This window comes from Gossypium raimondii, chromosome 7 (genome assembly GCF_025698545.1).
Source record: "Gossypium raimondii isolate GPD5lz chromosome 7, ASM2569854v1, whole genome shotgun sequence".
NCBI classification, from domain to species: Eukaryota; Viridiplantae; Streptophyta; class Magnoliopsida; order Malvales; family Malvaceae; genus Gossypium; species Gossypium raimondii.
This window is the reverse complement of record NC_068571.1, coordinates 7,169,779-7,185,494: the sequence shown is the minus strand read 5'-3', so window position 1 is coordinate 7,185,494 and position 15,716 is coordinate 7,169,779. Positions and strand designations below refer to the sequence as shown.

The 15,716-nt window shown below is 31.7% G+C and overlaps 1 protein-coding gene across 1 annotated transcript; it reads right to left on the bottom strand.

The window, feature by feature from the left end:
• Window positions 1–10,152: 10,152 nt before the first annotated feature.
• LOC105764586 (receptor-like protein 34) lies at window positions 10,153–11,004 on the bottom strand. The gene is made up of 3 exons (XM_012583223.1): window positions 10,900–11,004; window positions 10,532–10,682; window positions 10,153–10,346 (listed from the first exon to the last, which is right to left on the bottom strand). The coding sequence occupies exons 1-3, from the start codon at window positions 11,002–11,004 to the stop codon at window positions 10,153–10,155; spliced, it is 450 nt and encodes a 149-aa protein (XP_012438677.1).
• Between the last annotated feature and the right edge of the window lie 4,712 nt (window positions 11,005–15,716).

Here is a 15,716-nt window from a genome sequence, read left to right as displayed (position 1 = left end):
AGCATACTGGTAAAGGTCTGGTATACGAGGCATATGAGTTTGTAAGAAGGTGATAATATGGGTAAGTAAATGCTAAGTTAACGTTCTATCGTGAAGCCTCTGGTAGGGCAATTATATTGCTAACCAGACTGACATATCACAGATTAAAATTGAGTGTAAGACCATGAGGTAGAGGCCTATGGTAGTTTGGTATGATTTGGAAACTTTCATGGTGTAGCCTCTAGTAAGATGAATACTGGATTGACAGAACACGATATATGAATGTATGTAAGGCCATGTGATTAAGACCCATGACATGATATGTCTATTTGGATATTTATGGTGTAGCCTTTAGAATATGTAAATTGAATTGGCTAATCACGATACATGAATTTATGTGAAAGTTCACCGGAACAGTTAACACGTGACTCTTTATGATGCTTATATGGCATATTTGTGTAAAGCCTTATGGTGTATTTTGTCTAGCCCTTGTGACGTGTTTTGTCATATATATATATGGTAAGATTTGTATATCTATCCTTATGGTAAGTTATGAATAATTTATGTTAGTTTTGTATTATGTATGGCTAAGATCAGGTATTTACACTCAGGGTTAAAGGTTGAGTAAAATCTATGAAATAAATGAATAAGTTTAAAGAGTGCTTTTGAAAAGAACAATGTATCTAGATTTTAACAAGGTAGTCACTATGATGATACAATTGAATCAATGTTATTTGGAATCTGTCATATCTGGGTTGTCTAATGACTTCATCTGGAATCTTATGAAAACTGAATGTTGATTATTTTGAACATCTGAAGTTCTGGAATAATGTTGTGAATGTTAACAGATTGATCTATGAAGTACATTGTTAGTATGGGTCGTATGGTATTGAATCAAGATATGATTTTCTTAATAATTTGATGGTACTCAGATCTATGTAAGTATTTGCTATATGCGTATGTGTCCGCCTATAAATAATGATAATGAACAACTGTTTTGAGTCAAGTGCAAGTATTAGGAAATAGGTTGTATCAGTTGGATTCTAAAGGCATGTTCTGTTCAGAAATGCATATGTGAACGAGAGAATTAGGAAATGCCTGAAGAAATCTTCAGTTAATTAAATAAGAAAGAATGTGTATACGAAGAGTATATAATTTGTGTATATGTATGTGTTACAACTATAGTGGTATCTGTCCTGTATAAGTGATTTAGACAGATGATTGATACAAAGATGTTCTCTCAAGAATGTAAAGTATCTATCAAGGTATTTTAAGAATAAATCCATTAAGTATTCTTGTATTTATTTATGTTGTGTTTATGTTTCAGGTTTCGATATTAAGAGACTGCGCCTGGAGGGAAAATGCCAGGACTACACTAAGGAAGAGACATATTGAGTTATTATGCATACAAAGCTATTGGGGTGACATATTGTAGCATTTTATTTTAATGAATCTGTCACTATCAAGTGGTTGTTTTAAGGAAGATTTATTTTAATTTTGTAATATTTTATGCATAAGTACCATTTTTTTTCTTAAGGTGTAGTCTTTAAATGTAATTGAAAAGAGTATGTTTTAAATAAGAGATTATCTGATACAATTTTGTGAGTTTGACTAAGTGTTTTGTGTGATAGCACCCATGATCTGAATCCGGTGAATCGAGTCAAGTTTAGGGTGTTACATTCACAATATAACATTTATAAGGATTTATACATAATTACACCATATAAACTTACTTGGCAAAAACAATAACTGATAAGGTGTCAAGGACTAATTCACAATTTTTCCTTTTATATGAATATCCTCCGACCTAAATCATAATTTAATTCAATTATCAATTCCAAACATCATTTAACAAAGATACTATAACAATATATTAGTTCAATTTCATTTATGAAATATTCCTTCAAGTTTTGCATTTTATTCAATTTATTCCTAAAATCGAAATTGTCATAACTTTCAAATTTGAGTTTCAATTTTAAAACCGATATCAATTTTATCCTTCTACGACTCCTAATAATTATAATTACGTTATTTCATGCTAATTTCAAATAATTCACACTTTAGTCCCTATGTTCAAAATTAACAATTTTCACTTTATAAACTAGTCTTTTCATAACTAAGCTTAAAATCTATATATTTAGTAGAAAAGCTTCAAGATTCAACAATAGAAAATTTTTATAAACTTTAACAGTTTTGCAAAATAGTCCTCAGGCTAGCTAAATAAAGCTTCCGAAATCTCAAAAACATAAAAATTATAAGAAATGGATTTGAAATCACTTACCAATTTGAAGAACAAAGCTTGAAAAATTAAAAACCCTTCCTTTCTCCCTTGGACAACAATGGAGATGAAAATGGATGGAAGATGATTTTTTTCTCTTATATAGTTTTGTAAAAGTGTAAAAAATATGATCTTTTGGTTTAAACATTAATTAATTTATTTATTATTAATCATGTTTAACCCTTTTAATTTGAATGAAAACAACATCATCCGCCAAACATAACTACACATTGGTCTAATTGCTTAGTTGAACCATTAAGAACTTAAAAATCTATAGCGATTAACTTTTACGATTAAGTCCTTAAACCCTAGTTAACTATTCGTTCCATAACATTATTGGACCAAAAATCAATATAATACTAAAATAGACTCATTAATAATAAATAATAATATCTACTAATTTGATCATCGAAAAATGGGGTTCTAAAATCACCCTTTCTGATACCACTGAAAAATGGACAGTTACAACTCTCTCTCATAGGAAATTTCGTCCTCGAAATCTTTACTTACAAATAGGATAGGGCTGTTGGAAAAACAAGTTTGGAAAACGCAGTGGAAAATAAATTTAGGGAAAAACTAGAGTTTTAATTTTTTCAAAACAAGATTTGGTTGTGATATCTAAAGTAATGATCATTTAATCAAAATTGTACCTTTTCAATTCGTCTAGGATGAGCACTTTGACCGTGTAGTCTTCTCCGCTATCCTCAAGCTCATGTTTGTTGACTGTGGGCTCGCTTCGAATCAGAAATTTTTTTACAAAAATTACCAGTTGGGTAATTTTGCTATTTCTCTAAACTTTTGAGTTAAGTTGTAAATCAGAAAAATATCTTTAGAAATTTTCTAGAATAATCTCTTAAGAGAATTTTCTCTCTACAATTTTCTCTTGAATTCAAATGTGTGTAAACTATGATTAAACTTAATTACTTTAATATTAAATTTAATCTAATATTTATCAAGATAAATATTAGATTAAGTTTAATATTAAATCTTATTAAAATAATAGAATGTTTATCTACAAGATAAACATTAAATTAAATTTAATATTAAAATATTAAAATAATATTATTTTTGGAATAATTAATCTGAAATCAAATTCTCTAATAGAATCCCAATAGGAATGTAACTCTTCCACTACTCAACCATTGGCGACCAACCGCCGCCTGCCACCGGGATGCCGCCATCGCAGCCACCAGCACCGTTGTGTCCGGTGATGGAGGTGCGACACCTTTATGACACCTCGAGCCGGTTCGACTGCTGCTAGTTTGGTCCGGATCAAAGACATCCTGATTGGTTCGGTCTAGCTACCGATTGGACCGTCTCGGGCCCGATTCGACTTTGGGTCTTGGTCTCGGTTATAGGCTCTCAGGCCCAATTTACGATTTTAGGTCAAATTTTCAAGTTCAATTACATATTGGACCAATTGTCTGACTTGAAAATTAACTTCCAAAAACATCATATTCATTTTAATTGATTTGATTATTTTAATTTTAATTTATCAAAATTAATTTTTCCAAAAATCACTTAGATTTTCCAAATTAATTTTTCAAAAAAATTCTTTAATCAAATTCTCTAGTTGAACAATTTGTAGACCACCTAAATTAATTCCACATTGAATAAATCGACTCAATTAAATTATTCCCAAAGTCGTAAAATTTTCTTCTGATTCAAATGCAGCCCGATCGAGCTTTTGGTGAGCTAGCGGAGGGACCAATCGGACATATACAATTAGACTCTAGTGATTACAATTATGTCCAGAAGCATCGTTCCGATAATTCGCAATTACTTAATATAGAGTTAGTCTACAAGAAGTACCATGATTGAAAACTCCTTATTGTCTACTCTTTACGAAAGCAATTCATCCAACTGCTTTGTCAATGACCTCATCATGTGTGTGTTACCCTCATATGATATCATTGATTCCTTTGAGTTAAATCCTTTCACTCAATAAAACCTTATTTTATCTCATTGTCACCATTGTGCCTTCTTAATGATTAATATGATTACTATCTACAAATGACTGTGATAAATTGCTCGTTTGAGACCAAACAACTCGTGGCCATTTCCATATTTATCAATCCACAAAATGCCAATGACAGGATATCATTAACACTTTAATTGAGCTATGAATTCCACTGTTTCTAGTAAAGCCATGTCATACACAAGTCATGTACCCAACATACCGAATATGAGCTCGATCATATTTAGAACATAAGCCTCTACTTATATCAAAGCACATGAGGTATGGGCCCAACAAAGGCGTTGGGGTCAGATGAATATCCAACATTATGCCACGGGCTCTTTTTCCTTGTATTTCTCAGTCAACATTCTATTCATATCATCCGAGATACATCGCCCCACACCTCCCAAAATATGATCCAGATTTTCAACACCATTTATGGTAAACAAATCTTGGAAGTAATCTCAGGCAATCTTTTTTATCGTTTCCATCTCCCTAAATTCCCTACCATTTTGATCATTCAGGCAACAAATATTATTTATCATTCTGCGCTGAGATGCAAATTTGTGAAAGAATGCAGTATTCCTATCTCCTTGTTTTAACAAATTCATACATGCTCTTTGCTCCCAAAAAGTTTTTTCTTTCTCGATCTTCATGTCAAGATGTAACTTCACCTCTATTAATTCCACAAGATTTTCCTCATCTCTCTCTTGATTATTTAAAGACTCCATATTCTTTGTAAAATCTTCCATAAGCCCTCGTCTTTTCATACGAATCTTTCTCTCCTAAATTTTCAATCCATTTTACAACAAGATCAAATTTTCCCATACATTTCCAGAACTTGCCCCAAAGCCTTCGAATTTCTCTCTCACAAGATTCTTCTAAGATCTACCAAGCTTCAAATCGAAATATTTTCTTCAAGCATCTGCATTCGTCTTTGTCTATTTGGATAAATAAAAGACAATGGTCAAAAAAAGAATGAGATAAATGTCTTACTGAAAAATCAGAAAACATATTCATCCATTCCATTTTGGCCACACTTTTGTCAAGACTTTCTTTAAGGTTTTTCTTTGGAAAATTTCCCCATTCGCACGTGAACCATGCTCCCGAGTATCCCACATCCACTAAAGAGCAGTCCTCTAGAGTCTTGTGAAAGTCATCCATCCTACTCTCCTCCCTTGGCACTTCACCCTTTTTTTTCATGCGCATACAAAATCTCATTAAAACCCCCACAGACTATCCACAGATGATTTTGATCCCTTCCTAATTGCCTTAATAAATTCCATGTCTCTTCTTTATCATGAAGGTCAAGAGCCCCATAAAATATTGCCATCCTCTACTCAGGACTATCCTCTCCCTCCTTAATAGTCATATCAACATGATTTTTCGAATAACTTTTAAGCTGAATCAAAGTTCCTACTTTCCATGCTAAACACAATCCACCTCATGTTCCATTAGTCGAAAACACAATCTTATTCTAAAAACCACAACTTCGATAACATATTTCCATCTCGAAACAAGTTAACTTCATCTCCACAAAGAAGACAATTTGGGGACAAATTTTCTTAATCATATGTTTAAGCTTTCTAATAGCCCACGTATTCCCCAGCCCGCAAACATTCCAGCGTAATAGTTTCACTACTTTCGGTCGGCTTGTGTAACACCCCTAACCCGTATCCGTCATCAGAATAGGGTTACAGAGCATTACAGAACAAACGTAACATAAATCATTCCTTTCAAAACATTTCAATGAACATAGCATAATCCAATATTATACAAGCATATCGTCCCTTATTCGAGCCCTTAAGGGCTTAAAATCACTTTAATAGTGTTTCGGAACTAAATTGAGAACATTTGAAAATTTTAGAAAAAAGTTAGAAAAATATAAACTGTAGGGGTTACACACTCGTGTGGCCAGGCTGTGTGCCTCACACGGCTGAGACACACGCTCGTGTCTCAAGCCGTGTAACTCTCTGACTTGGATCACATGCCCATGTGTGTTTCCTGCGTGTGACACACGCTCGTGTGGCCAGGCCGTGTGCACCAAAAAGTGCCTTAAAACTCAAGTTTACCATTTTCTACTGACTTGGGCACTAAGCAACTCAATTACCAATCATTTAATCTATTTAAAACACGATGAAACATGCTCAAAACATCTTAAAACAATTGTCCCACGTGCCTAACCAATATACCCTCATTGGCACCGTAAGTTATACCATCAAAACATTTCATCCATGCATAGTTCAAATCAAAGTTTTAAATATGCCAAAATCAATCATTTTAGCCTAGCTTATAACTACCGAAAACATCAACTTAAATTCACATACACCTAACAAGCATTAGTTCAAAACAACATGCCAAATTATGGCTCCAAACACAAACATATGCTCAACCCAACATTATACTTATAACTCTATTACAAATCATTCACAAAACAACTATCAATTTAAGACATCCTAGGTACATACCATTACAAAAGGTAAACATCATCACATTTCAGATCAAAATTGCTGTTAGATGTTAAGTCGACGATCAAAAGAGAAGTACGTAACCTGCGTTCGAAAAACAAAACCGTACGCTGAGTAAAACTCAGTGATAATTCTAGAATCCGAACATTTAAACACATAAAGAAACATGAATGCTCAATTTGAATTGTATAACACATTACTATCTAACAAGCAATTATAAATTTATCACCATCTCAATTTCATGCATAATACCACATTATATCATGATTTGCTCAATTTCACAAATATTCTTCCATTAATTGGTTTAACATATAACTCAATTAACATCACTTGCTATAAAAATAGATTTTCATGGGTCATTCAACATTTCATTTACACAATGGCATAAACCAACTATATTCAATCCATGAGTACATTACTCATATATTTCATTTATGATCACAACAATTTCACCTTTTATATATCAATTCACTTTTCCATCTTCAAATCACATATTTTGCCATTTCAATATCGATCATAGAACTTATTACTTAATTACCCCTATTAACACGAATCGGACTCGAACGGATACACGGATCCAACCAAAACACTATTTTGGCACCAAGTGCCTCATCGGATAAATCTAAAGTAATAATTGCGCCCAACGCTATATAAATTGACACCTAATGCCTCATCGGTTAAACTAAAGTAAATTGGCACCCAGTGCTTCATCGACTCGAAGTTGAAGAAATCTTTGAACTCTTCCTATCCTATGGCATACTATCTGTATCTGACTCAGCCCGATACAGTTAATAGGGTTTCATTTCACTTTTCAAATACAACCAATATCCAATTCTCATATTTGCACATTATCACATTTACACATATATTCATTTCAATTCAAATAATCAATACATTCATCATGTATATACCAATTCAATCCATTTCAATCAACTATAATTTCAATTCACTATCAAAGTGCCGAAATTCTCAGCTCAACCACTTATCATATGCATTAAATCGAAATACAACAATTAACAACTACGTTCGGATTTATAGAAATGCAAACCGAGGATTCCGAGCTATTCAACGTCGATTTTATCTTTTCCCTTTTTAGTTGAGGATTCTGATATGATGTTAGCTACGAAATTAAAACAATTAAAATACAACACAATTCAATTTCACATTGAATATTTAAATTTTACTCAATATTTTCTTAAATTCAAATTTAGTACCTAAACCGAGACTAATTTTTATTCTTCACATTTAATCCTATATTTTTATACTAATTTCACTTTAAGTTAATTTTAGCTCCTATTCTCAATTAAACCCCTAAATTTTATTTTTTTTACAATTTAGTCCCTAAACTCAAAATCAAGAGTTAACTTCACTATTTAGTGCTTTTCACTTTATACAATGAAATCTATCAATTTAATCCCTATCATTTAAAATATTCAACAATATTAACATCTAAAATTTTAAGTAATACTCAAAATTATAGCACGGGTCGGCTAGCCGTAAGTACCAAAATTCCAAAAACATAAAAATTTCAAAAAAAATGAACTAAATTGACTAACCGATTGAAGTCTGAACCTTAAGGTCCCTGTAGCCGTGCATTAACCCCTCTTCTTTTCTTTCTCTTTTCTAACTTTAGTTTTGCATGTATAGAAATAAAGAATGAATAAATATTGTTTTGTTTTAATACATTAACTAATATATTTATTATATAACTTAAATATATATAAAATAATAAGTTAACATATAAATATATAATGCAACTCATTCATGTCGTCCACTTAAAGAAACAAAGGTATAATTGCTTCTTTAGTCCCTTTAACTATTTTAAAATCATAATTCAACTTCTACCCTATACGCGATTTAGTCCTTATAATTTAATAACTCTTAAATCATGCATATTCACTTAACCGAAATCTAATTAACTACACAACTAACTTCATAAATACTTTTTACGAGTCTGATTTACGGGAACAGAGTCCCGGGAATGCACTTTCTGACACCCCTGACTATAGGGTCGTTACAGCTTGCCTATTAGCAACCGCCGATCTTTGTTGTAGTTGAACATTGATTTGCTCCGAATTGTGCCTTATAACGCCTAAATCCACATTTTCAAACCTCGGCCTTTTCTTCGCATCACCACTTTCTATCGAGCTATCTTCCATATTGACACGATCCATTTGATTAAAAGGACCCGTATTAATATTATCAGCTTGAATCTTGTAACCCTTCAAATTAAATCCCAAGATGGGATTCATTACCATTCCTGATTCTCCTCTCATCAAATCCCTTGAATTTCACGCCCCACCATTGTTCCCCAATTAGCATCATCTTCCTCACGAAGCCAAATATTGTTCATTGTTGATGCCCTTCTTGTGTTCGCCCTCAATGTTAAGTCCTATCCTATTTCCATCTCCTTCAATCCCTGAATAAGTCTTTTTGGACAAAAATTATCTCCATAGCCTGGACATCCACAGAGGAAACAAAAGAGAGTTAATCTTTCATATTGAAAATTCACATAAGTAAAATTTGACCGAAAGATCATATTTTTTCGTCGTTGTAGCAGTTTACGAATATCTATTTGGACCCGGATATGAAGAAAATTCTTCATCCCACGATTTAACTAATTCACATCATAGTCAATGAATTCTCTAATAAAGTCACCAAATAATTTTTCCATGGATTCTGAGAAAAATCCGGGAATGAGATCATGAACTTGGATCCAAAATGCAGAAAAAACAAGAGGAACTTCCATTGGATCTTCTTCCTCCTTTAATCGGTGAAAAACCAGTAAATGGTTATTGAAAGTCCAAAGAGCGCCCATGATCACTCGTTCGATGTCCAACTCATGGAAAATTTTGAGCAAATATCGTTTCCCACCCAGATCTGAGATTTGAACTCCTCCCAAATAGATGCCAAAGATTTTTCATCGTATTCTTCATTGCTGGAAAGTGCATTACACTTGGCATTAAAAAACATCCAACCAAACAATAATCATAGATCTATTTTCGGGAGACCCCATCAGTAGGCAAAATCAATGCTTCTTCTTCACCATCCTCTATATTGAGATTTGCTAGTTCCTTTTCCATTTCGATAAGACACTAATAGAACACACTTCAATTGAAAACAGTAGACTAGAACGTGAATAAAATGACAAAACACAACAACGTGCTACAGAGAATAGACTTGGACTTCACAATATGGCATTCTTTATTAATATTGATAGTTTATCAATTAAATACCCTTAATATATGCCTTCTTATAATATTTTAAAAAAAAAACTTGAAATGAATAGAATGTGCGAAAAAAACTATATCAGAAACAACTAAATTAATTTAATATAAATACAATACAATAAATATTATTTTAAAATTATCTTATTATAGAATATATATATATATATATATATATATAAAGGATTCTATTTTGTAGGCGGCTCAGGTTATTTTCCTCTAAATCTTGAACTTTGAGATTCTCTAGAGTGAAGATTGATTTCCTAACCAAGATGGGATTTGGTTGGAAAACTGATTACCGTAAAGCAACAAAGCAGTAAGCTCGGTAAGATTAGCCAACGAATTAGGGATTTTTCCAGAAAAAGAGAAATAGCTAACATCCAAGACAGATAATGACTGGAGATTCCCAATAGATTCTGGTAGCAAACCAGACAAACCTGTATTGGCAAGTCTCAATGATACAAGTGAACTACTTTTGTGAAAATCTGGTAAACTTCCCACGAGAAACATATTGAAGGATGCATGGACAGTTTGAAGATTGGGCAGTTGAAAAACTTGAATAGGAAATTTACCATGCAATTCACAAGCCTCAAGAGAGAGATGCTAAAGAAGATAAATTTGCCAAACTCTTGAGGGATTGTCGAAGATGCAGTTACCCCATCAACATTAAGATGCTTGAGCTTTAGTTCATTTCCAGAGAGATCAAGTATCACCAGCTTTGAAAGCGAATTTGACCTGTAAAGCCAGACCAGGAGAGGTCCAATTCTGATAACCTTGTAAGGTTTCCAATTGCAGAAGGGCCATTGAAATCATTGTCCGAAAGGTTGAGCCTTCTAAGGTGATGGCGCTGGAAAAAGGTGCTGTTGGAGTGGATAGAACCATAAAGGAAACTGCCGCTGAGATCAAGTCCAATAACGTGACCAGTGTTTTCATCAATTCAACGCCATCCCTAGTGCAGCAATCCCCACCAAATTGTCCTTATGAACAAACCTTTGGATAAGCAAAAGTATAAGCAGAAGCAGATCGATTGAGAATGAAGTTGTCTTTCAGCTGCAACAAAGTAGAGCGTTCAGAATCCAAGCAAGGTTGCTGCATTGGTTGTTCTACAAGCAGGCCACATTCTTAAACAAGAATAAATTCATCCGTACCCTTTCATTTTCTATTGTCATATAAGTAGAAAAACCAAATCAAGATTTAATTGATCAAAGTCTTCAAATATATTGTCATATTAAAAGTTTTGTTAGTGATAGGTTTGGGAAATTTATAAAATAATATTTAATTCATTACTCAAATAATATAGATTCACTTTTATCTATCTAAAACATTTTTTAAACTGAAAAATAATTTTGGTTTTTCGGTGCCGATTTGAGCAAATCCCAAAAAGAATTCATATTAAAAAAAGTAAAATTTTTAAAATTATAATTTTAAAAATAAAAATTATTTCATAATTTTTTAAAAATTAAAGAAAATTTTAAAAATAAAAAATTCTAAAATTCAATGTTATATAAATTAGATTAGACTAATTGGACCAGAAATTGGTCGGGGTATCAAACCCAGTTAAAATATTGATTCAATTAGCAATTGAACCAATTTCGAACAGGTTTGACCAATTGATTCCCAAAACGATTGACTTGACTAGTTCAAAGCAAATAAATTATAAAAAGTTCAAAGTTATAAAATTATAAAAATCAATTTAACTATCAGTTCAAATGGAATTTTTAGCCCGAGTCAATCGGTCTGTATTGGTTCATGGGTCAATCAATTTTTAAAATTTATAAACATTTTTAGCCCTCAATATTTACATTTTTTTTGTCAATTTGGTCCATACACTTTAAAAATACTTAAAAAATTTAAAAATTTATTTTTCATACTTTAAAAATCATAAAAGTTTAAAATTATATATTTTTAAAAATAATATTGAATTTTAGAATTTTAGAATTTTTGAATTTTAAAGAGTTTTTATTTTAAGAATTATAATTTTAAAAGTCTTACTTTTTTAATATGAATTTTTTTGGGTTTTCAATGCCCAAATTCGCGATTGGAAAATTTAAATTTTTTACTATTCAAAATTTATCATTTGGGTAAATAAAAGTGACTCAATATTATTTGAGTAATAAAAATTATTTTAATATTATTTCTGTAAATTTTTCTATAGGCTTGTTGATATAAAGATTGGTGAATGGGGAATAAATGTAAATAGTTGAGGGTTTTGGTTATTCTTAGTTGAACTATTTGTAGCAAAAAAATTCCTTTCATGATAGGGAAATGCTTGTTCAAAAAAAAATTGACTAGTCATTGGAAATGCTTGTTTCCAAATCTGAAATCTAGAATCAAAGTTAGTGGAATTAACTCATTCAACTAGTAATCTCTCTCACTCTATAATTAAAGGGTTTGTATTCACAAAATCCTTTACACATGATAGGGACATATTTGCACCACACGCTCACACTATGTCTAAAGGGAGTTATCCAAATAAAAACCTATTACTTGCTCCTCGAAAGCTTAAACCCAAATGGGTTTTATGGATGAACAATCTTTGACCATAGGCCAATTACTGGAGTTTAGTTATCTCCCTTAAATACAGTTAATTTGATTTTGTATATAATGTAAAAAAAAATCAACTTAAAATGCTTAATGTTATGAAATAAAAGAATACAGAGAGTAAAAACAAGAGAAATAAAATAACAAAAGAAAAGTATGTATTTTATTGACCAATGAGAATGTCTACAATGCTTCTCCAAAGGCTATATTTTATAGATATAAGAAGTATAAATCCAATAAAACTCCTTCTAATGGATATTAGAGTCCTAAAATACATCAAACATATTTTTATATTGATGGACATATACTTGATAATAAAATATTCATAACACTCCCCTTTAGATGTCCATTGGTAGATAACATGCTTCGTTAAAAACGTACTAAGATAAAAACCCTGTGGGAAAAATGTAACTTTTCCAATCCAGCCTAGACGTTAGATCCGAATTCGGGAGATTATATCAACCACCAAAATGGCCTGGCAAATTTATCGGAGTTTTAAAAAACAATTAATTTTAACCATTTTTTATTTTTAGAAGGATGTTTTGGTCTCTTTTTAGAAAAACTCAAGAGTTTTAAGAAAAACTATTAAGTTTAACATCTTCATTATAATGGTGTTTACTATTGAAAACTTAATTGAAAATCCACATTACTTTCTTAACAAAACACATTTACAATTTAGCAAAGAAAAGTGATATTAACATAATTTTAATAAAAACCATATTTCATGCATAATTAGATAAAATTAATATTCTAATAGCCTAAATGATTTAAATGTCATGCATGCCTAAGTAAAAACTGTAAACTAAGTCTCATGCCACAATAATATTAATATAGTTTCAAATAACCAGAATTATAAAATAATCATTCTAAAATACTTTTATATAGAAATCAATATTTCAAGCTAAGTCCTCCGAATGTCGAGTCTGCGTCCTAACCTTGTGGGTTATTTTTAAAAAATAAAAGGAAAATAAGGAGGGTGAGCTATGAAAGCTCGATGTGAGTTCCATCACAAGACAACCAAAGCAACCGATAAGCATATTAATTCAAATTACATAGCTTAAATCACATTTAGCAAATTTAGTATATCAGAATAACATAACAATTTTCACAATGCATAAGCAAAAGCACATATATGATATCATATCAGAAATTTTTAGAATTTCAAGCACACACTTTACGGATGCAAACAAATTCAATTTAACAGATAAGACCTACCCCACCGCTACACACCATACGAGTTCCCCAGAACTGGTCCATCCTACACAACAAGTTGTGGATGAACCATCAAATGTTGTAGGTTAATATGCTACCAGACGGTTGTGAATACATAACATAATCGCAGATAAAAACTGCCAGATAATGGGTGGGCAAGCCACCAAGGTTGCAAGTTAATACGCTGCCAGATGGTTGTGAATACACAACATTTTTACAGATAAAAGTGGTCAGATAATATGTAGATGAACCACCAGATTTGAAGATCTATAGTCTGCCAGAACTTTCTCCTTACAAATCTTCCTAACCCATGCAAAAAAATAATAAATGCTTAAAACATATCATAATGGAAAAAATATTTTGATTAAAATAATCCAATATTGCAACAATATATATGCTTTCAATCAATTAATTTAGTGGCAAAACCATATATTATTCAGAGGTTAAATTAGCAGTGTCTTGAGGCATGTTATACGAAAAATTGTAAGTACAGATACAATAAATATTATTACTCACAGTTCATGCAATTGAGTGTATATTTAATATTAATATAGTCATTGAAATAAATGATTCAAGCATTATTCCTACTATTAGGGACTTAATTGCATAAATTAAATACTAAAAATAGTTTAGAAACTATTTATGGACTAATATGCATAAAACATAAAATTCTAGGTAAAACTAAAAAATTTAAGAAACAGGGGCACACAGTTGTTGTAACACCCCTTACCCGAGACCGTTTCCGGAGTCGAGCACGAGGCATTACTTAGCTTATCTTACCAATTCGGAGCATAAAAACTAGGTTTGAAAATTTATTTTCACTATTTACAGCAAAGTTGTGCAATTGCGCAGCGGTCACTAAATTAATTATAACTTGAGCTACGAAACTCAAAATTTAACTCCGTAAATTTTCCTTGAAACTAGACTCATATATCTTCCTACCATAAAATTTTTAGAATTTTTGGTTCAGCCAATTAGTACAGTTTATTAGTTAAAGTCTCCCCTGTTTCACCATTCGACTATTCTGCCCTCTTGTTACTAAAAATAACTTTTCTCATTATAGGATTTTCATATGCTATTCCCACTTGTTCCTACAGAAAATAGACTCATTAAGGAATCTAAGCATGTAAATTTCAACTCATAACCATTTTTTACAATTTGTAATTATTTTCTAAACTCAGAACAGGGACTCCAAAACAGTTCTGACCCTATCTTACTAAAATTCACATATCTTAAAATATAAATTTCCTTTTGCTACACTGTTATTTTTCCATAAAAATAAACTCAACAAGATTTAATTCCATATATCATTCACCCTCTAATTCATTTTATATCATCCTAGGTGATTTTTCAAATTCACGTCACTGTGCTGCCTGAATTCTGTTTCTTTGCCAAATTTTATCCTTTCATGATTTCCATGCATAATTTATCACCTAATCTTTCATAACAACAAACACCTTCATCCTTAACCATTTTAATGACCATACATCATCAAATACTTACACATCACTCATTAGCAAAATCATCATTACAAACATACAAAATAACTAAATCCCTATACATGCCATAACTCAAACGTGTTTTGACATAAAATACCGAAAGCGCTTGTGGTTGATAGTGTGGACGATCTCCGACTTCTTTAGGATCCTTGAAGTAGCTTTGCAATACTATAAGAGAAAGAGAAATAAAAGAAGTAAGCATAAAGCTTAGTAAGTTTACTAGCAAATAAATAACAACATTACACACAAATAATTAAACTCAAGTGACTATATCTCTAGTTTACTCTTTAGTTAATCTCATACTAGTTCTCTTACTTGTTTACTTAGAATACTTGTGTGCATAACTTACTCAACTCTTGCTGCATCGTTGAACATCAATTGATAGTATAATAAGTTCTTAAGTCTTACAACTTACCCGAGCTTGCCATTTATGCTTTAAACCGAACTTTCATGAACATAATTCGCTTACAAGCCCGTTGAGCTACATTGGAATAATAAGGATACTCGGGTCTCTTCGATAATAACATGCCAAAGCCATGTCCCAGACATGGTCTT

Coding starts and splice junctions, on each gene's coding strand:
- LOC105764586 (XM_012583223.1), bottom strand. CDS start 11,004: ATGCAGCAACCTTGCTTGGATTCTGAACGCTCTACTTTGTTGCAGCTG. Junction 10,683..10,899: donor ATACTTTTGCTTATCCAAAG/GTTTGTTCATAA, acceptor AAACCTTACAAG/GTTATCAGAATTGGACCTCT. Junction 10,347..10,531: donor GACAATCCCTCAAGAGTTTG/GCAAATTTATCT, acceptor TTGCCAATACAG/GTTTGTCTGGTTTGCTACCA.